Source organism: Manacus candei, unplaced genomic scaffold (assembly GCF_025592945.1).
Source record: "Manacus candei isolate 608988 ecotype Guabito, Panama unplaced genomic scaffold, ASM2559294v1 h1tg000034l, whole genome shotgun sequence".
NCBI lineage: Eukaryota > Metazoa > Chordata > Aves > Passeriformes > Pipridae > Manacus > Manacus candei.
In genome coordinates, this window is record NW_026138082.1 from 1,842,720 (window position 1) to 1,867,911 (window position 25,192).

Below are 25,192 nucleotides of genomic sequence, written 5' to 3' on the forward strand. Positions count from 1 at the left end.
ATGTGCAATTCAGTCTGAAAAGATTTTTGGTGCCTTTAAACCCCGAAAGTGTCTTTTCAGGGTCTTGTAGATATGCATAGTTAAGCAGACAGTGTAAGACTGTCCTTAAATAGTAAATTATTCCTTCTTTTTCTTTTACCATCAATGTAGAAAGAAGAGGAAGCTCGCCTACGGGAAGAGGCAGAGCGGATTCGATTAGAACGTGAAAAGCATTTCCAAAGAGAAGAGCAAGAGCGCTTGGAAAGGAAGAAGGTAACTCAGTACATGCAGAGAAACTGTAATTGGTTTTACCTTAGCAGTCTGCTTCCATCTCAGTAATAGAAAGTTATCCATGATATAAACATGCTCTCAGAAAGGCTGCAGTCCTCATTGGCTTGATGTGACAGTGAAGGGATTATTGCCAGCAGTAATAAATAATTCAGCTTTTTGCAATAAACAGATACAGCTGATAAATGACAAGCAGTTATGTTTTGGGAGAGATATATTCAAATAATGCGAGCAAACCTTATTTTACCCCTTTACGTTTCATTGTAGAGGCTTGAAGAGATCATGAAGAGAACTCGGCGTGTAGAAGCTGTAGATAAGGTCAGTGCTGCTACTTAACGTGTAAATATTGAATATGTTTCATGTCTTTTCCCTAGTGCCATTTTTAACTTACAAAACTGTGCTTCCTTTGTAGAAACCCAATGACCAGCAAAATGGACATATATCAAAGACAAATATTACTGGAGAAGCAGGTACTGTGCTTAACTCTGCCTTGAGCACAACAGGTGAATAAATGCCTACTAAGCACAATGACTTGAGATACAGTTCTGAAACTTGACACGCTAATTGCAGTAAAGAAAACCATGAGAGTTGTATAACTGAAATCTTAGTAGACATTATTTATTTAGCCTTTCTGTATGGGTAGTTAGCCATTACTAAATGAGTCCATTGTTTTAGCAACTTCGTCACATTGGTGTTTAACAAGAGGAAGTGGCTTAATGAGTTTAATTATTTATAAAGTGAAAAGAAACAAATTATTTTGTGATTTGATCGCAAAAGAAACAGATTCTACAGTTTCTTTTTTAATATTATTTCAGATGTGGTTGTTGCAGATTTACTCCATTTTCTTAAAAGATTATTTCATCAAAACAAACTGTTAATTATTCTAAACATCTCTCTGTGACTTCTTTCTTTCATACTCGCTGCCTTATTCCTTTGGTCTTTATTTCTTTTTTGGACAAAATTGAACTACTAGAAACACTTAGTCTCTTTGTCATACCCGCGCTCTTAATCTTTTCTTCTCTTCCTTTCCCTCTATCTTTTTATTTCGTTTTAGGTAAACTTCTATATGAGACTTTAATACTTAAAATAAAGGAAGAAAAATAAAACATAGCTTATATCCAGCATTCACCAAGTGTTAATTAGCACTATTGAAAGATACTGAAGTCAAGCTATGAAATAGTTTACCCTATTGTAGCATAACATATTAAATGACTTTTTTCTTTTTCTCCTTTGCATTTGAGCTGAGTAACAGGGAAGGCAGCAGTGCTGGCTGATGGATGACTTTTGTCAGTTTGTGTTGATGTTTAAAGTGAACACTATAGTTAGCACTGTCAGGAAACATTTTTATGCAGATGACGTGTTTAGAAGTTTTTTGTTTGCATATTATCTTGGTGAAAAAAGTTTGTGAGCAACTGATACAGAACACATCTGGGATGCCATCTTTGTCTGCGGGCACTGTTGAATTACGGTTTAAATAATTCCTATAAATGGCTCTATAAGCTTTGGCTAGTGCTTTGCCTCTAGAGATAGAAGAAAAGTAGTCAGTTTCCTAAGGCAGAGGAGACTTTGGATCTTGATTTCCCCAGGCCCAAGGGAAGGCTGGAATCCTTGAATGACTGAATAAAAACAAAACTGCCCTCGCCCTCAGGGCTGCTCTGCTGTTTGGCTTTGCGTTATTTAGATATGACAGTGAGTTAAACATATGGATTAATGGACATATTCTTGCCACCTGAGTTTCCACATTGCACTCTAACAGACCTCTGTTTGGGTAATGGAGATAAATGTGTCCAAGCCTGTGAATACTGAATTGTCTTTGCAATTACTGTAACAGATGCTTGCATGGTGCAGTTGCTTCCTTTTACTGACCTATATGTGGATTAGTGTGACTGTAAAAACAATGCAGAAGACTGTAGTTGTACTTTAAAAGAAAACCGAAAGGCAGGCCAGTAACATCTATCACATGATCTCAGCATGAGGGACAATGATAGGCTAATTTTATGTTGCTCTCTGCAATGTTTTATAGTAGTGATTTGGTACTTGTTGAAAGAAGTATCCTTCCCAATGAAGATTTTTTCCCTCTTGATTTCCTTCTGGGTTACTGGAACCAAGAAATACCAGTGTATGGAATTGGTGATGTCCCAGTGTTCTCCTATTCCATTCTCTATTGCTACTTAGAAGGCACTAGCATAGTATTCTATCAGATACCAGCCTATTTTGACAATTGACTACTTGTCTTCTATCTGGCTTATGTGTTGAAATTATTCATATAATTGTAAAATGTTTATTCTTGTTTGCAAAGCTACAGCTTTGAAATCTGTGACATTTACTTTGGACCTGAAACAGGGCTTGTGTGCCCAAAAACTCAACAAAGGAGATGGGAGGGGAGAGAGGGAGGGAGGGAGGGGTGTGGGAACCGTATTTTTTAAAATTGTAGTTTGCCTTGGCTGTGCTGGCTTTTGTAGAAAATTTTTTACCCTAATCTGCAGGTAGATGCTTTTGCTTGTATTTAGGAGAACATGTTTTCTCTCTCCAGTCACAGCCAGTCCTGCATCTCCCTTAGAACCTGCAGCAGGACCTCAGCTTCCGCATGCAACAGAATCTCCGCACAACGGGACACCCAGCACCTGCACACATGTGATTGTTTCACACCACCCCCCCGTAAATGTGGACAGGTAAGAACAACTGACAAGTGTCGGAGGTGAGGGTGTTTAGAAGATGAGAGTTACTAGAGTAATAAATAATATTCAGTTTCATGTGTTCATTAACTAAGTAAGAGTTCAATCTACCTTGTTTCCTGTTTATTATTTTTTCCTGTGTTCAGAAAAGAACTTTATCATCTTTCCCTTAGTAGTAACCCATTTTAGCCAACTGATAGGGAAGAATTCTAAAAAAAATACAGCATGTTCTTTGCAGTGTTTGGAACAATATGTGTTTGCCAACAATTATTACATTGATTGAAACTTAATGGAAAGAGCAAATTTTTTCTGTTCCTTTTCATGAATTAAGCTTCATAAAACCCACTCTGGATTTGCTGATTTTTTTATTAGAATAATGAACACTGTGCCTTGAGCCTGGATGTTTTGATTTCTGAACTGCTTGAAGTATCAGCAAGTTCTGTTGTAGTCATGTCCCTCGTGGGAGATATGGAACTAATCACTTTGGTTATGCATTTGAAAAAAAAACCTTTGTTCTCTATAAGGACAATTTGGGGAGGCAGATATTTAACACTGGGATCTCTCTGTAGCCATGAAGCAAGTCACTCAGACTTTGAGAAATTGTTGAAATGCTTGAAACCTCAGTGTTGAACCAAGTGACATCTGTTAAATAAGCATGAGCTGTCAGTTCATGTCATTACTAAAATTACTAATTTTAGTAATGCAGAAAGCCAAATAATCCCATAGCCCTTTCATGTTTTATGCAGGATATGCATAATATGTGTAGAAAAACTTGAATGTGGGAAGCCATCATGCAGTCTGTAATGGACAGTATGCTTCAGGGTGTGATTGGCACTAATTGAAGGAGGAATTTGCCCTCTCTCGATCCCTCCATATGCCTGGGGGATCTTAGCCTGCTGTCATGCTGACAAGGATGCTCCTGCTGAGAGAAGTTCTGTCAGTGACACTGAGCACTGAGATGCATTGAATGAGCTGCACAGAGCTGCCTCATAATTGTCTTGGGCAGTTCTTAAATGTTAATCACTCCAAGCCTTACATGTACATTGATGTTTGAAATACAAAATGTGCCACACTAATGAGTGCTGTCCTGTAGCATTAAAATCTGTGTGGAAGCAACCTCAGAATGCCCACAGTAAAGAATGAGTAAATGAGATTGAAGAACAAAAGTAGGAAGTGCGTGTAAGACTGTGGAAGGGAAAACTGGCGTGCCAGGTTGGGATGTGGAGGGACTCTCTGCTTCAGAGGTACATCCACAGTGACTGGGAATGCAAAGACTGAAGCACTTGGTAGTGTCCCATAGATTTTATCACATGGTAAAAGCCACAGGTGCCAACACCACTGCTGTGTCTTGTGTACTGTGGTTTTCTGGCATCCAGATATACCTGACATGGTAGCACACACACAAGAGCAGTGGGTGGAGATTGTCTCTTGTTGTGAGCACCTCACTCCAGCCCCAGGCAAGATTTGACTTTGGCCTGAAAAAGACTTCATCGTGTTTTAACAACATGATAGATGAGATTTCTAACCAGAACTTAAAAAGGTGTTAGCTGGGGGACTTTTGGCATGCACTTGTATGGGCAAGAGAAGGAAGCGAAGGAGAAGGTCTTTCTAAGGTGGCATCTTGTTTGAACAGGGCTGGCAGCTGTAGTTGAGGTCAGAATATCTGTAGTTGGTTCACTCCCCAGACAATGTAGATGCTCTGTCCCTTGAACTGGTAGTGCTGAAGAAGGATGACTTGGAAAGCTACTAGAGGTTTATGTGAAGATAAGGAACGTTACTCTGGAGCATAATAGGAAGTTGCCTGACTGTGTACTGAGCCTTCATCTATCTTCCCCCCCCTCATGTCATCCATCCTGTTTCAGCTCTGTGGCTGGGATTCAGTTGGAAATAACATGTTTGCTTCTGTGGTCAGCAGTGCAAAGCAACTGAGGAAAACTTAAAAAAATCTCACTGAGGGAAGACAATGGATTTCAATATTTCCTTATTTTCTGTGGCTACTTTTGATCAGCAATACAGATCTTGTTTTGCTGGAACATCATTAGCTTTCCAGGGCAATTGATCTTCATAAACCCTAATGAAAGTGCTGTGATCTGCAGCCTTATTTACTGTTTATCTGTTGTCAACGATTATTAGTTTTACTGATAGATATTTATTGCAGATGGTAGATTGGTGCAATCATCTATCCCAGCTAATAGTTTGTCCAAATTTTTATTGATATTCCAACTCTTGTGTTTTAAACAAATAAATGTTAATCGATTTTTGGTAGGTTTAAAGTTTTTTCACTTAGTATTGTGAAAGAAGAAAACAAATATATTTGCTTGTGAATTGAGCTGTTTTACTATGCTAGCACTCAAGGTTTTCAAACAGATCTTACATAAATTCTGGGTTCATAAACACAGTTTCTTTTTCAATAGTCTTCTGAGTTATAATGAGTGTCTGAACATGAACATGATTTTTGTGGTATAGTAGCTTTGAGTGGTGCTGCAAGGGTTCTGATTTTGCTGCCTATGCTTGCTCTGAGTGTCTTCTCCACAAGTAAATTTGGTTAAACAATTTAATAGTGGAATGCTAATGAAGAATAGTGAATATTATTGGGAAAGGGGGGCAAGTAGTGACCTTAAATCTAACCTGTAAGTGTGTGGTGAGAAGGCTCACAATTGAACTTAAATGAAGGCATTTGAGTGGGATAACCCTACAGCTGCCTAATCCATAGCCCACTTGCAGAATTTTGCTTGTACTCCTTTTTCTAATTCTTTGCCCAAGTTAGATTTTATCTGCTACTTCTTAGAAAGTTATTTCAGTACAGTGATTTATGTTGACAGTATTTTCCTTATGATACTTATTCTGTAATGCCTTTTTTTCTGTGCCATGTTCTATAAACACTTGCAATGCAATGCAGAACGCCTCAGTGAGTGTAGTTCACCTATGCACTTCATCTGTGTCTCCATCCTGTATACAGGGTGCTGGCTTCTGGGTAGGTTAGATAACCAGTTTTTAGAAATTTACACTTGGTCTGGGTGATTGCCTTAATGTCTTGTCCTGGAGAAGAAAGCTCCTCATTGCTGGCTGGTTTCAGTGCTGTTGTCTCTGTGGATGAAAAATAAGCACCATTTATTTAAGTCATCCAAAAACTATGGGGTCCATTTTGCTGTTAATGTCTATCTGTGACTTCTCTGCAAAAATCCTGTCAGTAAAGACTGACATTGTCTTTCAGATCAGAAGTGGCAGCTGTGGAAATACTTTTCAAAGCCTGCAAATTACTATTTTATTTTTTCCTATTCGTTGTTGATTTCTGATGAATTATGGGAGACAGATATACTGAATTCTTGCCTTCTTTCTTTCTTTCTTATTCTCTTCAAATTCTTTAATTACAGGCTATGTCTACACAGAACTTTGACTAAAATTATCTACATCAGATGTAACTTTGAGTAATATTTAATTTTTTTGGATGTTCCAGTTCCTTTAATTAAACTAGCTGCTCTTTTCTCAACATCCTCCAGTCTATCTTGTTAATACTGATGTGTTCAGGTCAAAGTGTGAAGCTGCAGAGATGTTTTTCAGCTTCCTTGGAGATGTCCTTCAGAGGCTTGCAAGACTGTTATGTTTGGAAATGCACTCTGAGCAAGTATGCTACAAGCACACTTATGGAATATGTTAGAATACCAGAATTATCCAGTTCTTTCTGCAATACTGTATGTCTGAAAAGGATATCTCTGGTGTTGCATTGGACAACTAAGATATCAGTAAGAATGTAACATAAGATGGTAAGAACAGCTGTAGCAGGTCAAAAATGCTTTTTTTGGGGGGGGGGGAGGGTATTCTTTTCTTTAATGGCCTGTAGCATAGTGTAGAGGGAAAATAAAGGTAATTACCAGGAGATCCTCTGGTCAATGAAGGGTTACTAAGCATTGTGGTCCAAATACAACCATAGGCTCAAGTAGTCCCTAAGCTGCTAATTAACAGAAGCTGGAGGGTATACCAATCCCCTAGGAATTTATCTAATCTCCTTTTGAGCTTGTGGCCTCTAAGATGTCCAGTGGAAATTAATTCCACTATTCCATTTTCCCTTTGTTTCATCTAAACGTGCTTCTCTAATTTGGTGGAGCAAGCAACACAGAATCTAGATGATTTTATAGCATAAAATTTGGAAGATTTATAGTCTTGATTTCCTCTTCTGTACCCACTTTGTGATTGTAGAATCTCCTCTGTCTCAAAGGGCATTGTTCAAGTCTGAATGAGTCCTGGTCTAACTCAATGTGTAATACTGGCAGTGCAATGACAAATAAATATGAAGAACTATTTATCCATTGTCAGCTGATCAATTGGGTAGAAAAATTAGATTTGCAGAAGCAAAAGGCTTCTTCATTCCACTAATACTTGTTGAACTACTGTGTTTTTTAATTTATATGGATGAGAAGTTGCTCTCTTCACACCTCTTTCTTACCCCATTCATCAAACTTGGCATGTTATCCTAGCTGTGGTATGGTTATTGGCAGTAAATGGGAGTAACATATAGTAAATATGCCTTATAACTACACAGTACAGAGCAGGGTTTAACAGTCCTAAAGCATGTCACAGATTCTGCTCCTCATCTTACAGATGTGGGTCTCTGGCACCAAAGAGTGGTGTGACTTATGACCTCTCTCAGGCAGCCATTAGGGTTTCTGTATCTGCTCTCAAACTCGGTGCAGTGAAACATATTTTTCACTTTGAAATTTGCTCAGCATATCCACAGATGAAAAAAGGGGAGTGCCTTTCTGAAAAAGAACCAGTGATGGTTTGAAAATCTGGGAAGGGCTTGATATGAACACAAGCATGTGGTTCTCACAGGAAATCTGGGCTCTGGATAAAGCAATGCCATTTTCAAAAGACCAGTAATCATTTTCTGTCTCTTGGGAAGTACTGTAAAACAATTCTTTAATTGTTTGTGCAGACTTGGACACCCAAAGACATGAAAATATACTATATGCCAATTACAAGCAGGTGTTTTTTTTCAGACTAGTAAATGTCCTGTCAGAAGAAAATTAGCCTGTGAAACCAAACCACCTGCTGAGAAATGGCCTGAGGAAATTTATAGTCTAGTTTCAATCTAGGAAAATTGCATCTGAGCCTTTGTGGATGAGACAGTTCCAAACAGCCTGAAGAGTTGTGATGTGGTTTGAATAGGGAATAGGTACCCAGGATTGTCAGGATCTAACTGATGGGGGCCTTAAGAAGCACTTGTGAAAGATAACAAGATTTTTGAGTGTCATTGGAGTACTTGCTCTTTCTCGAGGAGCTTATGGTCCCATTACTGTCATCCTGTTCACTAGAGGAGCACCTTAGTATCTCCCCTTGGGCAAGATAGCACATGCTATCTCCAGAGTCAGAAGGATTTGACAACGCAGCACCTAATATAAGGTTTGGGAGGGGAGGAGCAAGATGTGAGACATGAGCATGTATTGTCTCAGGAGAGTATGTATAATTGCAGAGTGTGTGCTTGTGCTGCTCTTGACTAGAGGAGATGTACAAGATCTTACTCATAAGGCATCTCTGTCAACTGGGAGATGGAAACCAAAAGTGCAGATTGACAATGAGGGGTGCTGAGAGAGGGTTCTTTTGGCTTGGGCATGATCACTGAGAGGAGTATGGAGCTGGTTGGTGCCTTGAAAATAAGCCCTAAGGACTTGTAGGGGAGGAGGGACTGAAAAGAGCACTACATTGGTAATGGAGTCTTTGGATAAGTGGCACATAGAAGACACTGTTCCCTAACTGGTGGCAGGAGGCGATCCAAGAAGTAATAAAAATTACAGTGATCTTATCTAAGGGCAATTACATTGATTTGCAATAAGAGGAAGGGTACTAAAAAGGTTATGAAATCTGAAAAAATATGTTAGAGGTTGTAAATTGCATTAGGTGGGTAGCTCCAGATAGCAGTGGTGGTGCTGCAGGGGATTCCTTACTGCTTCCAATTGCAGGCACTTCTCAGACATACAGCGCACTGTAGCTGGGTGTCATGTAGCCAAATGTAACTACTACCCTGTGTGAGGGAAGGCATACCTAGTACTTAACTGCAAAAACAGTTTATCTACTGTGGTAGAAGCAGAGTTTTGTTTTTACTGGCAAGAAGAATGCTCGGGATTGATGCAGACTTTTCTTCCATTTGTAATATTGCTTTGAGGAGGACTAAATTTCTGTTCTAGATGAAGTGTGTGAGGAAATAACTACGTTTTTCTTTCAGCAATCTCAATCCAGAGAAAAACACAAATGACAATGGAATGTCTATGCAGAATGATAACTTTGAAGAGATCATAAACCTGCCTATTGGTTCTAAACCATCCCGACTGGATGCCATGAACAATGATGGAAGCAATAGTCCGGAAATTCCTTTGAATCCAATTCTAGCCTTTGAAGATAAGGGGACTCTTTTGCCTCAGGTAGATAGTGTTCAAACACATCAAACAGCAGGTAGGTTTGCTGTGGTTCATGAACATTTGTAATGTGTTGTAATTGACAGAGGTCCTAGAGCTCTCAGTTAATATCAGTTGATTAATTTAAGCATTTTTAAACCCCACATCATTTGGGGAAAGGAGCGTATCTCTTCTTTGTAAAGCTGTGCATGCCAAGATGCAGTGCAAGTTATGATGGGGCTTTATCTTTTCTTGAATGAGGGCCTCTCAGTTATGTTTTACTTTCTTCCACTTGTGGTTGCTTGGAAAGGTTTGCCCTGTGCTGCCAAACAGAAGTGGTAAGTGACAGCTGCTGTTCCAAGCAGTCAGCAATCAGGCTCCAGTTTTGTAAGTGCAGTACCTGGCACACACATGCAGAAGGGGACCTGGTACCTAATCACTTTGTAAAATTCTGAATGTACTTTCCTCATCAAGTTCTTGCACGCATTAATACTGAGGGATGGTTTGCAGGACACTAGTTTTCTCAATGACATCACAACTTTTCAAGAATGTTAGTAAACAAATACTAATTTAGCAAATTAAGTTGGATATACCTTTATTTTTCTGTGGCCAGAAAATGTAAGGAAAATCATTAATTACATAAGCACGTAACATTTTGAAGTAAGCATTGCCACTCTGACCTGTCATTTTTGTTACTTTCTGTTGTAGAAGTGATCTGATTGTTTCTTCCGAAGAACCAAAGGTGATATGAGCATCTCTGCAGTCAGTGGAGTTTTTTCCATGCTATGAAGGAGTGTTTTATTTTTTCTCTCCAGTTTTTTAAAGATTTCTTGAATATCTTTTTTGGAAGGACTTTAGTAAAACCAGCAGAAGAAATGAGGGGAATAGACTTGGATCACCTTTCTAATAGCTTTCATCACTAGAAAAATCATGCTTCACGTGCGTTACTTAATATGGCTATTTCCAACGAGCTTTTTTTGTTAGTAAATGGATATTTCTGCATTCCTTAAGACACCAGACACTGGAATCTGAAAGTAATGGGCTGATTTGGGTGGTGGGACTGATTCTTTTTTGCTTTTTTAAAAAAGGTGAGTGTTGGTTTAAAAGGCATAATTATAAAATTGGCAAAGAATCTTTTACACTTTGTGGTTCTAATACTTGAAAAATAAATGCCTCATTGCTCTACAAGTAGAGCTAATGGGGTGTTTTATTTAAACCTGTTGGTTTAAATGTTATTGCAGAGAACTCTAATTATGGAGGCAAACTATAGGCTTCTGTATCAGGTTCTTTTAAATGAAATCCCTACAGGGACATTCTGTAAATTGAGACGTCACTATGATTTTCTCACATTTTCTCTAAAAACACAAAACAAGACAGATTTTAAAATGTGAAAATTTGAAAGCGTTATTTTTTCATGGACAAGAGGAAAACCTATTGTTCTTCTAGATTATGTATTTATGAATTTTGCTCAGTACAGAAATAAATCATTTAATTGAATAAATTAGACAAATGTGGTAAAAAGATACTGCAAACTTGATTTTTTTTTTGGTTACGTCCATGTTCACAAACCTATAAAAGATGTGTATGCATATGCACACAAACGTGTGCACACACACACAAGGAAATACCTTATTCTGAGTCCTGTAAGTTGCTGCTGTTCCCAATGATGGAAGACTTTTCCTTTGCCTTATCAAACTACTGAAGACTGTGTGAAACCTGAAATATTTGATTTTGGATGATGCAGGTTTGGGATTTTTTGGTTTTGCTCGTTTCAGAGCAAATGGAAAATGGTCATTTTGCTTTTTATGCAGTGTGTGGTTTTTATAAAGCAGTGCAGTTTGAGTGATAAGAGGAGCAATGCAAGTTGCTTTCTCTTTAGTTTGATGCTGATTTCTGCTGTCATTGTTCCATCCCTCACTTTCGGTTGTGTTGTGCAGAACTGTAAAATTTTGCACGTTTTTGTGCTTTCCTAAACAATGCTGTTGCAGGCAGAGCTCACTCTAGGTATTTGAGTTTGAAGCATCAAGGAGGGCTTGAGGCATTGCTCTCTGAAGTCAGTGAGAAGATCCTTGGCAAGGGAAATGGAGGTTCACGGGGTTTCAGCTCATGCTAAGAGAGAATGTATCATTAAGATTCCTGTACTTGCCTTTAGTGAGCACTGAGCGAGGCCTCTAGGAAGCTGTGCAGGAAGTCTATACTAGCAGAAGAAATCCTCTGAGACAAAAGCTGAAGAATTTTTGAAGAAACTTCTGCTGCTACCAAGTGTTCATCTTATAGAGGAGATGGGATAAAAGCAATGGAAATAAAATGAAAGAGACTTCATCTGCCAGAATCTATATGGAAGGGAAAAAAACAGCCATTCAGTCAGAATGCTTTCAATAGTAACTTGTGACACAGTAAAATGAATTGGGTTCCTTTCTTGCTTTCTTTAGTTTTCCATGTACATAGCCACAATATTTTGAAGTGTCCAAAATATGTAGTTTTTCTTTAAAACTATATATAGCATGTAAGTACCAAATAAAACTTGTTTGAAATATTTATTTCTACTTATATTTTCATTTTCTTGCACAGCTGAAGCAGGAGTCAATCTCTGGTGGAAAACTCTTCTCACTACTCCTGGTCTGCTTAAAACTTGCTTCAGGTTTCATCTAATTTTTTAAATAGAAAATCAGTACAAAGTCACTTGCAGCTACAAACTGAACAAAAAATAGCCAGTAAGATTTGGCTTCAGTTTTAAGTCTGGGGATTCATTTAGGCTCAGGTTTAAATTATGTTGATCTTGAGCTATTTTGGCTTGGGTCTATATTTTGCTGATCTGTTTTTTGTGAGACTTCAGAACACTTGCTTCACTGTTTGCAGCACAGATTAAGGCCCTGCTTCATTTCTCATCTGTACTTTGCTTTTTTTGGTTTGATTTTTTTTTTAACAATTTATCACTACATTCAGTCCAGGTTTGCTTCAAATGAGAGAGAATTTCCTCTGTTTCAAGGGCCTGACAACAAAACAAAGACTGAGAAATTGCAAGTAGAATTACGTGTATCAGTTTAAAAAAAAAAGATTGAATTTTGAATTTTTAAGTCTTTTGATTAATTCTCTTTCTTTAAATGAAGGGGAAAATAGTTTCTCTTCTGTTGAGTGTTGTTCTTGACAATAAAATATAGTATCGAGTGAAGGCTAGCTCCTTTCCCTTCTATTGCCACTGATTTTGTTGTCTACTATCAGAGGCAAAACTGAACTACTCAGTTTTGGTAGAACTAGAAATTGTAGAAGTTGCAGACAGCTGTACTGAAGGTACAGAGTAGTAACCTTTCACAGCAGTGAGCTATGTGCTTTGGAAAGACTCAGCTCCTTGCTCACATCTTAACAGCACAACATAAATGAGTGTAGTTCAGTACATCACGACTGGTGGGTTGTTCACCATTAGCTTTGCTTGTTTCACATCTTTTATCTCCTCATTCCTGATAAAGAATGCTTTGTAATTTTTTTTTCTTGCTAAGACTTTGAAATAATGTTTGCAATTAAATACCCAAGAATACAGATACAGGACAGATTCTGATATAATTACTTAATATTGCACTAATTTTCTTTTTGGAAACTCATCTAAAGTCACCCACAGAGGTGGTCTGAAGTTTTGAGATTTTGGGATTTTGTTCCTAGCTGTGTCATTCAGTTAGTCCTCTGTTTCATTGAGTCCATCTGGCCAAAGTTGAGCACATGGCTTTTCATATGAGATTTCAAAACAAAATTTCTGTCACACATGAATATTGAAAATGCCATATTGCTTTATCTGAGGTTTCTGTCTGCCCTGTACTTTAGCAGGCCTTCTTACTGCACTGCAGAGAGGATTTTGAGTGTGGAGTTTGTTTTGTTTGGGTTTAGGTGGGTTGGTTTGTTTGTTTGTTTGTTTCCCAATGAGTACTGATGGAAAAAAACTTGCAGATATTAAAAGGTATCATTATCAAAAATGTTTCCCCAAAGCACCAAAATTAAACTTAAAGATTTGGGCCACATTAAAATGCAACATTGAGCTCTTAATTGACAAAATGATTTTTTTAAACTGTTTTTTTTGCTCTCACTTTTATTTATTCCATGTTTGTAACCAATAGCAGCTCTAAAGCTCTACATGCACATAAGAGTTATAACATGATCAGGAGTACCTCACAGTGTGATGCTCTTGACTGGGGTAGAGTTAGTTTTCTTCACAGTAGCTAGAGGGGGGCTGTGTTTTGGATTTGTGCTGAACGTAGTGTTGATAACAATGTGTTTTAGTTACTGCTGAGCAGCACTTGCCCAGAGTCAGCCTGTCACACCACCTCACCAGCAAGGAGGCTGAGGGTGCACAAAAAGTTGGGAGTGGACACAGCTGGGACAGCTGATCCTAGCTGACCAAAGGGACATTCCAAACCATACAGTGTCATGCTGAGCATATAAAGGGAGGGGAAGGAGGAGGAAAGGGAGGGTATTCGGAGTTATGGTGTGTGTCTTCCCAAGTAACCATTACACATGAGGGAGCTCAGCTTTCCTGGAGATGGCTGAACACCTGCCTGGCCCATGGGAAGTGGATACACAAGCAGAGCTTTGCTTGTGTGTGTGGCTTTTGCTTTCCCTGTCGAACTGTCTTTATGTCAACCCGCAAGTCTTCTCACTTTTAGGGGGAGTGAACAAGTGGCTGCATGGGGCTGAGCTGCCAGCTGGGGTTACACCACGACCGACAGGAAACTTCTGAAATGTTTTCACAAGAAACTGCTACCTAGCAGCAGATGCTTGCTATAACAGTGGTTCCAGAATTTCAGTATTCCAGCTAGTTCAACGTGAAGCTTCAGAAGGATTTTTGTATTCAAAAACCAGTGTATTGATCAAATATGGAATTGGATTACTAATAGATTATTATTTTTATCGTTATTATTTTTATTATTATTAGATTACTATTCTATCACAAATTAAAACCTATATTAAAAAAACAGTGCCCCATAATTTCAAAGCTCTGTGCTACATTTTTTTTCCTGAAAAATACTGGTTTGATTGGCTAAGTATTTGTGAGAGAGCTTCTTCTCTGGAGGAGAAGGAAGGGGAGGTTGTCCCATATTCTGTATACATGTAAGAAAATTAGTTGAATTTAAACATATTACTAGGTTTTTTGTTCTTTACCACTTTTTAAAATGAAGTTATCAGCATCCAAGTACAAGAACAATTCCTAATTTTACCAAATATTTTTACTTTTTCCCTGTTGCAAGTACCTTTGGAAATAATTTAACATTTGCAGAACACAGATCTCTGTATTCAAACACGTCACCCAAATAATTCATGGTTGCTACTGTATTGTATACATGCTCTGTGCAACTTTTTACTTGCCTTAAATGTGCCTTTGCTCCTCTGCTGGAGAGTACTGTCTATAGTTTGGACAAGGATCGGCCGGAAGGCTTGCCCCATTCTTGTCTCTTACAAATTTCTTGCGATTTCTGAACTGTCCCTCATCACTTACTTTCTGTAGTAACCTGTTAGTAATTTTCTACTTTTATACTATGGGTTAATTCAGTTATTTTCCAAAGACCCTGGAGTGTGCTCTGAAATAAGGGGCATGGAACAGAAACAAAATAAAGATGAATGCAGAGTAACCCGCATACTTGAGATGCCTCTTCAGAGGAATTGGCCTGTTATATGAAGAAAACCTCATGAATACAGTGCTTTTTTTTTTGAAGGGGGGTGGTGGTGAGGAAACCAAAAACAAATCATGGAGGATTAACCAAGCATAACGGGTGTTTTTCACACCCCATTTGGAAAGGACCATAGTCTTGTCCTCAAGCACACTTAAGCAGCCAACCAAAATGTTCAAGGAATTGGTTTTTGACGTGCTCCAGTTCTTGTTATCAGAACCTCTCTTCTGTATGATGAAACTGCAAGTAGCAGGAAAACTTTTAACTACAGGAATTGATGAAAATAGTTGTTTTCTCTGAAAGTTCAGACTCTTGAATGTGATAAGTTTTCATAAGCCATTTGGCTTAACTGTCTTCATGGCAAATAGCTGCCTTAAGGAGCTCTTGAGTTTCTTCTGTTTGTTGACGGACTTGCTCAAGGAGTTTGGCCATTTGGCTTTTTCTGAATGCTAATGAAAATTCTGGATCTGTAAAGGAATAACAGAGAAGACAGAACAATATTCTTCTACCACAGAAGGCAGATACAAATTCAGTTTTGATCCCTACAACTATTCAAGATTGCTGCTAAGTTCTCCTGATCCAGATGTCTAAATGCAGCTTTATGCAGCAGCTGCATATCAAGTCATAGCAAGGTCTTGACTCTGGCTCTACATGTGTAAAGATATATGCTATATATTATATATATTTATTACCACATTAAAACTCTCATAAGTACTCAACTTTTACCCAAAAACAAAAAGACTAAAACCGGAAAAATATTAAGGAATGGACTTTAGAGTATGAAAAAGATGTGAGACTTCCCACTTTAATAGCAGCTAATCATGCAATTTGCTTATTTGCTTGCTTTATCAAAATAAACTGCTTTCAGATTTAAAGAATTTTTAGGTTGCATCTATTGCCAAATATATCGGATAAAAGCATCTGTACCCGAAGTCCTATTTCCCTGCTGATCAGAAAGGCTTTAGTTTTAAAGCGCACAAATAAACAAACAAAACCTTCCCACTTTTATCATAAGATACTCTTAGTTACTTCAGAACAGGTGTGGTAACAGCTACCCTTGAGATTATTCTGTTTGCTTAAGTGAGCAGAGCTAGTCCCCAGAGGACTTTGCCCGGCACTGTCAGTGGTTGGACTCCATGATCTTAGAGGTCTTTTCCAAGCTTAATGATTTTGACTTCTGTTCCAAAGCAGTGCCTGCTTGCCACTGATAGGTGCAGGCAGGCTCTGAGAGCACCCGGGGGGCTCAGCCTAGCAGGAAGGACTTACCTTTTCGTAGTCTGCAGAATGTGGAGATGCCCAGCTGCTGAAACCGGATCTCTCGGTGGGTAAGAAAATTCTTGAGATACGCTTGAATCTCTCCAATGTGATGCTTCCATAAAAGCATCATTTTTTCTGCATAAATGGGAGGACCACTGGAGATCAATACAAACCTTTAAAACACTTTGAAAACTGATTTTTGTAACATTTGTAAGATCATTAATGACTCATCTACCTTCAGCTACAGCCAGCATTACTGCAAAGACTGGCAAGGGACTTCACTGTACTACAGCTTCTGGCAATATCGCTGATACTTCAGGTAAATAAAATGCTGAATGGGCTGCTGTGCTAGGAATCTGGTCCTTGTGCAAGGTGCCTGCTGATTTATGGACTGATAAGCCTGTCATACTAACCTGAAGTGATTATGCTGTTGGACTCTGTTCACTGCCTGAGAGTCTGCTCTGTTGCAAACCCTCAGTGGCAGAAATGAAACAGATTTGCATTTTCCCTTACTGGAGACTCATTATGGATTTCAGTCTTTGCACATCTAAGGTCTAAAATCTAACCATGCCTTTCTAGAGAGCATGGCAAGAATTATCTGAACACCTTTTTCTTGCAAGTCTAAAGGCTCTCAGCTGCATGGCACATGTATATTAAGCATAAAGCTGTTTGTTTGCTACAGGTAATGCTCTTTTTATTCTCTCTCACTGAAACTGAAAAAATTTTGACTCCATTCTTAAAAGCCACTTCACTGCTCCTGCTAACCTAGTCTAGAATTACAACAGCAGGATTTGGTTCGGTAAGAGCTTTCCTTTTGCTAGTCAGACAGCAGAGTTTATCTAGAATTTTGGAATGTAACCTCTGCTTCTATCCGTAGGGAATGCCATCACATTGTATATACTGAGAAGGAAGGTCAATCAGAAGGATGTAACAATGACTTGTCTGAAACATGTTCTCATCTTTCCCATGGTAAGGAATATCTTAACTGTCTCCAACCTTCCTACTTAAGTTGTTTTTAAGGACCTCAGAATTGACTACAGACTAGCCCTGCAGAATGGCAGTGCTTGAAGAAGGCAATGAAAATGTGATTCAGACCTTTGTGGTCCACTTTCATCCCTGGGCTTCCTCATGCATTCAAGCACTATTCTATTTCAAGGGTGACAGTAGGCACTTTTATGCTAATACATTTGTAGAGACCAGATGGAGGATGCTATAGGAACATTAAAGGTTGTTGGGTGCCTGACAGTTATCTCCTTTTGGAAAAGGCTAATTTCACTCCAGACAGCCACAAGACTCCTTCAAAGCAGAGTTAATCCCATGTGACAGTTACCGTGACCTATCATGTGCTGGATGATGGAGGCAGCTTGAAAGGATGACTCAGTGTGTTCCAGTTGGCCAGCCAGTCTCACCAAGCACTTTGTCAAATGTTCATCCATCCATTGGACCATGTGTAGTGTGGCTCCTTCTAGAAGACAGAAAGATAAGAGAGTAGTCTGTAAACAGAAAGTCCAGTGTTGAAGAAATGAAGTAGAGAGTTCTGCCAGAAACCATACAGCCTAAATAGGGAATTCTTCATGCAGCTGGAGAAGCAAAATAAGTGCTGAGCTTGGTTAGTAAGTATGTTTAGGTTGTAAAAAAGGGTCATGGCCTGAGGTTATGCTCTCAGTAAGATAGGGCCATGGGTTTAATTCATATTTTATTGGTTTTATGTTCTGAAACAATGAACCACTTTATGTACGATCCACTTGTAGCCTAGTAGGTTCAGTCTATCCAGCAGCTGCTGGGCACCTCTTGCAAAATTGAGTGTGACATGTTGCCAGTTACATGGCCGTTACACCAGATACAAGAGATGACTTGTTTGACAGACAATATTCAGTGCCAGGGCATGTTGGGAAAATTTACACTGATCCTTTCTGCCATAAGGAGTGCTGTACCTTTCACAACTGTAAATTTGGGATCTTTTATAAAATCCATGTGCAAAAAATTTCAAGAGAAAATGCTACTTTGTATTTTAGTCTTTTCCCCTTTTTATATTAGTTTTTGCTATTGTAAAATTTTCTCACCCTGAGAAATTTGGAAATGTTACAAATAGAAGTAGACAGGCCATGTACAGCAGCAAAGTTCAGCACAAAAAAAATCTGAGTAAAAAATTTTAAGCAGTTCAATGAAAGAAAGTGCAGAGAGTGGAGCCCATATGTCCTGCCAGTGAATTGGATCTTGCTCTTGAAGCTCGTGGCAAAACTCACAATGAATTTAAAGGGAAAGACCTAGGCTGTATGTCCATGTTCACCTGTGCTTCATCTCCTATTGGAATTAATAAAGGACATGTACACTTCTCTGATTGAGCTTTATGGAGGGGTTGCTTCCCTACCTTGCTTTGCAAGTTCAGCAAGGCAAGATGCCACGTAACAAAGGGAGTCCTCTTGAGTGTCGGTAGAAAGCATGGTCTGGAGGAGACCTTCAATACACCGACTCTCCATGATTCTCTGCAATGAGGGAAAGAGATTGATGTTTAGCATTTTCCTTATGGTTTAGTGGATTCTGAGGACTTCAGAAGTACTGTAACAATACTGAGGGCTAAACCATCAATAATGGAAATGTCTTCTCCCAGATCTACCACAACCACGTGACAATGCCTCGAATTGTTCAGAGATCATCTGATTTTGGGCCATTCTCTGTGGGATATTCTCACGATCACCAATCATTCTGAGCTCAAAGAATTTCCTGACCTATTGCTGTTTTACATCACTGTATGTTAGTAGTGAGCTGTCATTGGCTTAAATCTTGCTGCAGAGGTGAATAAGCTGAGTGCTCCAGGGCAAAGCATTGGGAAATGTGGAAGGTTTTTAGTTTTCCTTGTTTGTCTTCAGGTCTTTGATAACTATCTGGTGCTGAAATGCTCTGATCTGCAGAAATATGGGATGACCTCTCACTAGCAATGGTGAATTCTATTTCTGCAGAGAAATGTTACAAATTAGGTGTTTTTGTGTATCCCTTATCTTTTAGGCTGAATCTGCTATGCCAAAAGTGGTGTTGGACAGCATGTCTCTGTACTGGGATATATGTTTTATAGACCAAGTTGAAAACAGGAGACTTAGTCTGTGCTGACCTGGACTAAAAGCACATGAGACCCAAAAAATGAGTTCTGAATGAGTCACCTCACTGTGACTGGAAGTGACTGGTTAGTAATGAATTTGAATCACAAAGTCATCTTTACTGGGAGATCCTAATAATGGAAGCTGATCACAGCTCTTTAAGTGAGCTCAGGTGTCTGTCAACAAAAGAGAATATCTTTTTTTTTATGTTGCAGTTTTTAACTTGCTGCTTAGAGGTTGAAGATGGATCCAACACTGCTGCCTTTCAAGCTCCCACGCTCTGTGTCCTGCTGGCATAAAAACAACACCGGTTTTTATCTCTTGTGCCAAGGACTCTTCCGTGTTTTAGAAAGTGTTCCTTAGAATTGACCCTGGAAACCTGGCACTCCCAGTTATGTCTGTGTATTCACTTATGCAGTGAGAGCTAGGTAGTCTATACATTATAAAGCTTTATGAAGGTGAACCAGCTCCCGGCTGATAACAGAATAAAGTCACAAAATCTAAATACTTTAAAAAAATTACCATATTTGTCAAACTTTGAAAGGATGGTCCATTTTTACTCTTACTGTGGGCCTTGAGTTTGAGGGAATCTAGTTCCTTGAAAAACTTGATTTCTCAACTATTAGAAATTTATATAATTCTTATCTTAATACCAGTGAAAAAATACCATACTTTTCCTTCTGGCTAGTTTAAATGTCTGGAACTAGTGGCAATTGGATCATGAAAAAAGAGGAAAAAGAACTGAGTTTTGAAAAGTGTGTACTAGGAAGTGGGACAAAGCAGAAATGAGGATTTAGGTGGTTGTTTCCCCGCCCCCCACCCCAGTATTGATTGTTAATAATGGTACTATTTGATCAAGGTACTCTTAAAGGCAAGGAAAAAGGAAGTGCATCTGTGCATACGGATTTCAAAGCAAACTCAGCAACAGATATCTTTATAACATTTTGGCACAACTGGTATCTTGCCAAACAGGTAAAATATACGTCAATAGGTCAGGTTATATTTGACAATAAAGGGCAGCTGAAGCATGAGAGCTAGGAAATAAAGATGCAGCTTATAACAGACCTCAGATTTTCCTGGATGGTTCCTTTAATTAGCATGAAATGTCTTTGCTAGAGGAATGTTTTATACCTATGATGCAGTCATTTCAATTAGGTAACCACATCACTGATAGAAAAAATTAAATATTTCTTATTTTCATTAGCATTATTGTATTGGGAAAATATGAATAAACCCTCCTTTCATTATGGCACATCAGGTCCTTTTATTCATACCTAGAATTTTGTGTAGAATATCCTTGGCATATATTTACTTATCAACAGAAATTTTGATTTTTTTTTAATGCTGATTTGATATAAATATAATGGCAACCTCCTGGGGTATAGCTCAGTGAAAAATATTGGGTACCTACCTGTCTGTTTTTGGAAAGGCTCAGGTTTTTGATGATACAAGCAGTATGTCCAACAATCACAGGGTCTGTTTTATGCACCGACAGTAACATCCCCAGGCTCTGCAGTAGCTCAGCACATGCCAGAGTGTCCTGAGAAGAGTAACCGGTATCTCAGTTACATCCAATATGGACAACATATCGCAGCTTCACACAGCTATAGACAGGTCGATCTCAGCTCTGAAAGAAGAGCATTGGTTAGCTCATTTAAACCAATGATGTGGTGCTTTTTCTCTCAGATATGGTCTACTGACTGGCACTGATGTACAGAGCACTTGCCGTGTAAGGCTGGAGCCTTTAAGGTCCTGTAGTTTATCTTTGTTTGCACATCAATTCCTTCCCAGAAGTTGTTCATAGTCAGGGGAAGGGACATGTGATCCTGACTGGAAGGAGAAGTAGTCAGGGTATATGTGAAAGGCAGAAGTACGTGGTGAAGTAGCTGCAGCAGTGTGTCCTTGAGCACCTCAGCAATTTACCTTGCCTACAATAATGGGCTGTGTTTTTAGGCCAGTTTGTAATGAGGCACCACTTTAGTAACATGTTCTGAACAACATCTGAGTTTAAACATATATTTCTCTGCTGTCTGATGGATATTTTAGAAGGACTTTACTAAGTATCTCTCTCTGAATGTAATCTTCCTCCAGTTACCACTAATATTAATTGAATCATTGAATGGTTTGGGTTGAATGGGACCTTTAAGATCATCTAGTTCAAACCACCCTCCTGTGGGCAAGGACACCTTCCACTAGACTAGGCTGCTCACAGCCCCATCCAACCTGACCTTAAACACTTCCAGGGATGGGGTATCCACAACTTCGCTGGGCAACCTGTTCCGGTGCCTCACCATCCTCACAGTAAAAAACTGTTTCTCCTAATATCAAATCTAAATCTACCGTCTTTCAGTTTGAAGCTGTTACCCTTTGTCCCATAGTATCAGATCTGAGTTTGGATTACTGCCCAGGTAGTTGCCTGAATAACAGTATGGATTAAGAGGGCACTGCTGTTTGTAAGAGAAACCTGACCTCAGCCAGCTTTGGATGAGGTCTGCAGTTAAAAGCAAAAGATTTCCTCTTGGGAGTGTTTTTTTCTTTCAGTCTCCTTCCCTTAGGAATTTGAGTTCTTCATGCAGTTCTTCTATTTGTTTGCAATGAATTATATCATTTGTACTACTTAGAAACTGAGGCACATTAGCAGGGGAGTTCAATATAAAACAAATCATTGGTCCTGTATGCAGTTGCGAAAAATTGCACAATTCTGAAACCTGTGAAATGTCAGGATTGCTAAAGTAGCGTTGAAAGGCAGATGTCTTTAAAAGTTAGTTTAACTTGCATCTTTCTTTTACTTAGGTTAAATTGCAAAAGTGTATCTTATTTTCTTTTAGTATCAGCTGACATCTTCATTTAACATTTATTTTAAACACTGTCACAACTAGCTATCCTAAAATAAAAGATGAAAATAAATGGAAAGGACAGTGCTATGTCTAAACTCAGGGCATTTAAGGAATCCTATATGCCGACATGACTAAATTTTCTTTAATCTTATTTTTCCTTCTCTTCAAAGGCAGAAATAATATAAATTTAGATAATCTAATTAAATTACCATTGATGACTGTTTTCTATGCTTTTGGACCCGGTGTCCTCTTTTATATGTAATCCCATCAACTAAGATACTTGTATTTGATTTGCTACGGCCTGAGAGGAGGAAATTTTCTGTGGACTATAAATAAACTTTCTAATTTAAAATGACTTCCCTGCCAGATTCTTTTGTTTATTTAGGACCTACATTAGCAAGTGACAGTACTTTGAATTTTGCTGAACCTCTTTCTTTGGCTGGAATATGGTTGGGATCCAGATTTAGTTTTCTGGCTCAATCCTGCACAGTGCAAGAGAATCATGAGACAACTGTGAGTAAAAATAGATCGAGTGGTTCAGATGGATATTGATGTCATTTCCCCCAATTTTAGAAGTGTGCTTACAATTGCAATGCTGCACTTGTACTCCTTACACAGAGATTTCTTGACAAGATAAATATTGCCCCTGTTTACCAGTTAGCAAGAAGGGAAGGCAAAGTTATTTTGTACCTGGAATGGAGAGTCAGTGGCACCATCTGCAGTAGACAGACCCCTGCCAGCCTGACTTCCAGGTCTTTGCTTAAAGGAATTTGAATCAAAAGACTGTTTTCTCACAAAGGTTGATTCTTTAGTGTTTCAGGGTTGGGCTGTCCTTGGGAGAACTGAATAAAATTCCCCCTGCAAGAGGGAAGTTTTCCAGCTCTTGCTGGGAATCCCTGTCAACAGCCTGGTCAGGGGATTGGAAAAAAGGGGCTGAAGCAGGGAGAGGAGCTCCTGTGAAACATTCCTGGGTGTTTGCTTCATGGTAACGAAGGGGCAGATGGATTCTGCCCCATTGTATCCTGGGTAGTATTTGTAATAATTCAAGCATCATTTGACTTGGTTGTAAAGGTTAGCTTTGTTCAGTGGTTTGTTTTCTAACAGTTGTTCCCATGGAGAAGTCCCTCTTTCACTCACAGTGAATTCAGCCTGAGTTAGAGAAAGAAACATTGAAAAGATTTGAAAAACAGGCCAGAAAAGGCATGGAGGTGGGGAGCCAGGATATGAGTAAGGATAGGTCAACCTCTTCTCAGAGTTCCCTGGGCTTGCTTGCACAAAGCAGCAACATTCAGTAGTCAGGGACAGCCGTGTTTGCTTGCTAAAACAAATTTTGAGATGTAGGTATTTCTCACTGGAGAATAAAGCCTCAAGGGTGATGCTTTGCTTTCCAGTCTCCTGCTGCTGATCCTTTTTCCCCCAAGAAGGATGGTCTGTTTCACTGCTGGTGTAACAAGGCTGAGCTCCCAGTGCCTTTGCTCCCACTGACACTGCACCATGGCTCTTTGTAGCTGGGGGTTTGAAGCACTGGTAAAGACAACTTTCAGGATCAGGGAGGAGAGGATTTGCAGGTACTCTTTGCTGGGAGAATAAAAAGTGTAAATGATCTTTGGGGACAAGAAAAGCAAAAGTGAGGGAAGTGGTCACAGCACTAAGCCTGCCAGAGTTCAAGAAGTGTTTGGGTGATACTCTCATGGTATGACACTTGTGGGTGATCCTTTGCAGGGCTGAGAGTTGGACTCGATGATCCTTTTGGGTCCCTTCCAACTCAGCATATTCTGTGATTCTGTGAGGACAATGTACCAGCATAATGCCTCATACTGAGTAATGTTTTTATTGTGCAAATAGCCTCCAATTAATTTAATGTATTACAGTAGTAAGCTTGTTGAGGGCAAATTGTCTTTTGATTGTATGAGGCAGTTAGACAAGCAATGAGGATGTTTGGTGCTCATGCAGCCAGCACAAAACCTGTGAAGCCACTGTGCCTTTGAATAGCTCTAGTTGCTACTTCCCAGGCATTGAATTTACCCATTTTTTTAATCGTGTCCCGGAGTTAGACGAGGTGCAATTTGGTTTGCACTGTGCTGTGTACAGGAAACTGAGCTGCTTGGCACCAAGCTTCCAATTCCCAGAAAAAAAATTCCAATCAGACTGAGTATATTTAATCCACAAGAAGCACCTAAGGCCACCTATGGTTATTCAGATTGTCATTACTGTTCAAAGCAGGAAAGATTCTCACTTTTTTTTTTTGCTTTATGTACCCAACCTCTGACTATCTTAAAATGTTTTTGTTAGCTTAAAACACCTATCGAAAACTTTTTACATCCATGTTCCTAAAGATGTCTTTAATTAAAGAGAAAGCAGATTTAAAAATAATAATAATTTGTCAATATTTGCTGTAGTTTATTTCTAGTCAGACTTCTTCATGTATTTGCACTGTTAATGGTGGTGTTCACCCAGATCATGGGCAAAAGAACCATTCTGTAACTAAGGACATGAGGATATATAGTCCCAGTAAAAGTCCTAATGAATTAACTAAAGATAGACAGGATTTGAAATTCTATTAGTCCCTCTTGTTGTTTTGATCCTAATTCAAAAAGTGTACTTATGAATAAAACTGTCCATTTAGAGAGGTAATGTGTATTTGCCCTTTATTTTGCACTGATGCACTTTAAATGAGTGCTCTAAATTAGTTTCTCTGCTTTTCAGTCTATGGGGAAGTTCTGTAGCCAAGAAATAACTTCCTTGGTTGCCCCCATGGTGGCAGTCTCTCACGGTGCTATGCATGTGTCCTCCCCCTTGTACACCCATGTGGCGACCTATGGTCTGGGGACTGAGGGGACCATAGGGAGTTGCAGGGAGCACAAAGCAGTAGCCACATATCCAAGGAATCTGACACCCATCTCTCCCTCTGCTCTCTCACTGGTCTCTTCTTTGGATCCCACTCACCACAACAGATGGCTCCTTGGGTAGTTAGTGACAGTGCAAATGCAGTAAACAAAGCCTTGTTATTTTGGGGTG

The 25,192-nt window shown here is 39.1% G+C and overlaps 2 protein-coding genes across 13 annotated transcripts in view; one reads left to right on the forward strand and one right to left on the reverse strand.

Annotated features, from left to right (window-relative positions):
• MAP7 (microtubule associated protein 7) overlaps window positions 1-11,869 on the forward strand; it is a 125,197-nt gene extending 113,328 nt beyond the window's left edge. For 6 of the 10 annotated variants that reach the window (XM_051792563.1, XM_051792564.1, XM_051792555.1 and 3 more), the window contains 6 exons: window positions 151-252; window positions 535-585; window positions 680-770; window positions 2,801-2,939; window positions 9,163-9,389; window positions 10,040-11,869. In XM_051792563.1, the coding sequence (XP_051648523.1) occupies window positions 151-252; window positions 535-585; window positions 680-770; window positions 2,801-2,939; window positions 9,163-9,389; window positions 10,040-10,050 (621 nt within the window). In that variant the 3' untranslated portion in view covers window positions 10,051-11,869. The remainder of the gene's footprint in view (window positions 1-150; window positions 253-534; window positions 586-679; window positions 771-2,800; window positions 2,940-9,162; window positions 9,390-10,039) is intronic. The other 4 variants (XM_051792560.1, XM_051792562.1, XM_051792557.1 and 1 more) reach the window with 3 other exon arrangements.
• A 133-nt stretch (window positions 11,870-12,002) lies between these two features.
• Window positions 12,003-25,192, reverse strand: part of LOC127473195 (uncharacterized) — a 30,508-nt gene continuing 17,318 nt past the window's right edge. For all 3 annotated transcript variants that reach the window (XM_051792590.1, XM_051792588.1, XM_051792591.1), the window contains 5 exons: window positions 20,749-20,877; window positions 18,614-18,728; window positions 17,573-17,707; window positions 16,252-16,377; window positions 12,003-15,452 (listed from right to left, as the gene is read on the reverse strand). In XM_051792590.1, coding sequence (XP_051648550.1) covers window positions 15,331-15,452; window positions 16,252-16,377; window positions 17,573-17,707; window positions 18,614-18,728; window positions 20,749-20,877 — 627 coding nt within the window. In that variant the 3' untranslated portion in view covers window positions 12,003-15,330. The remainder of the gene's footprint in view (window positions 15,453-16,251; window positions 16,378-17,572; window positions 17,708-18,613; window positions 18,729-20,748; window positions 20,878-25,192) is intronic.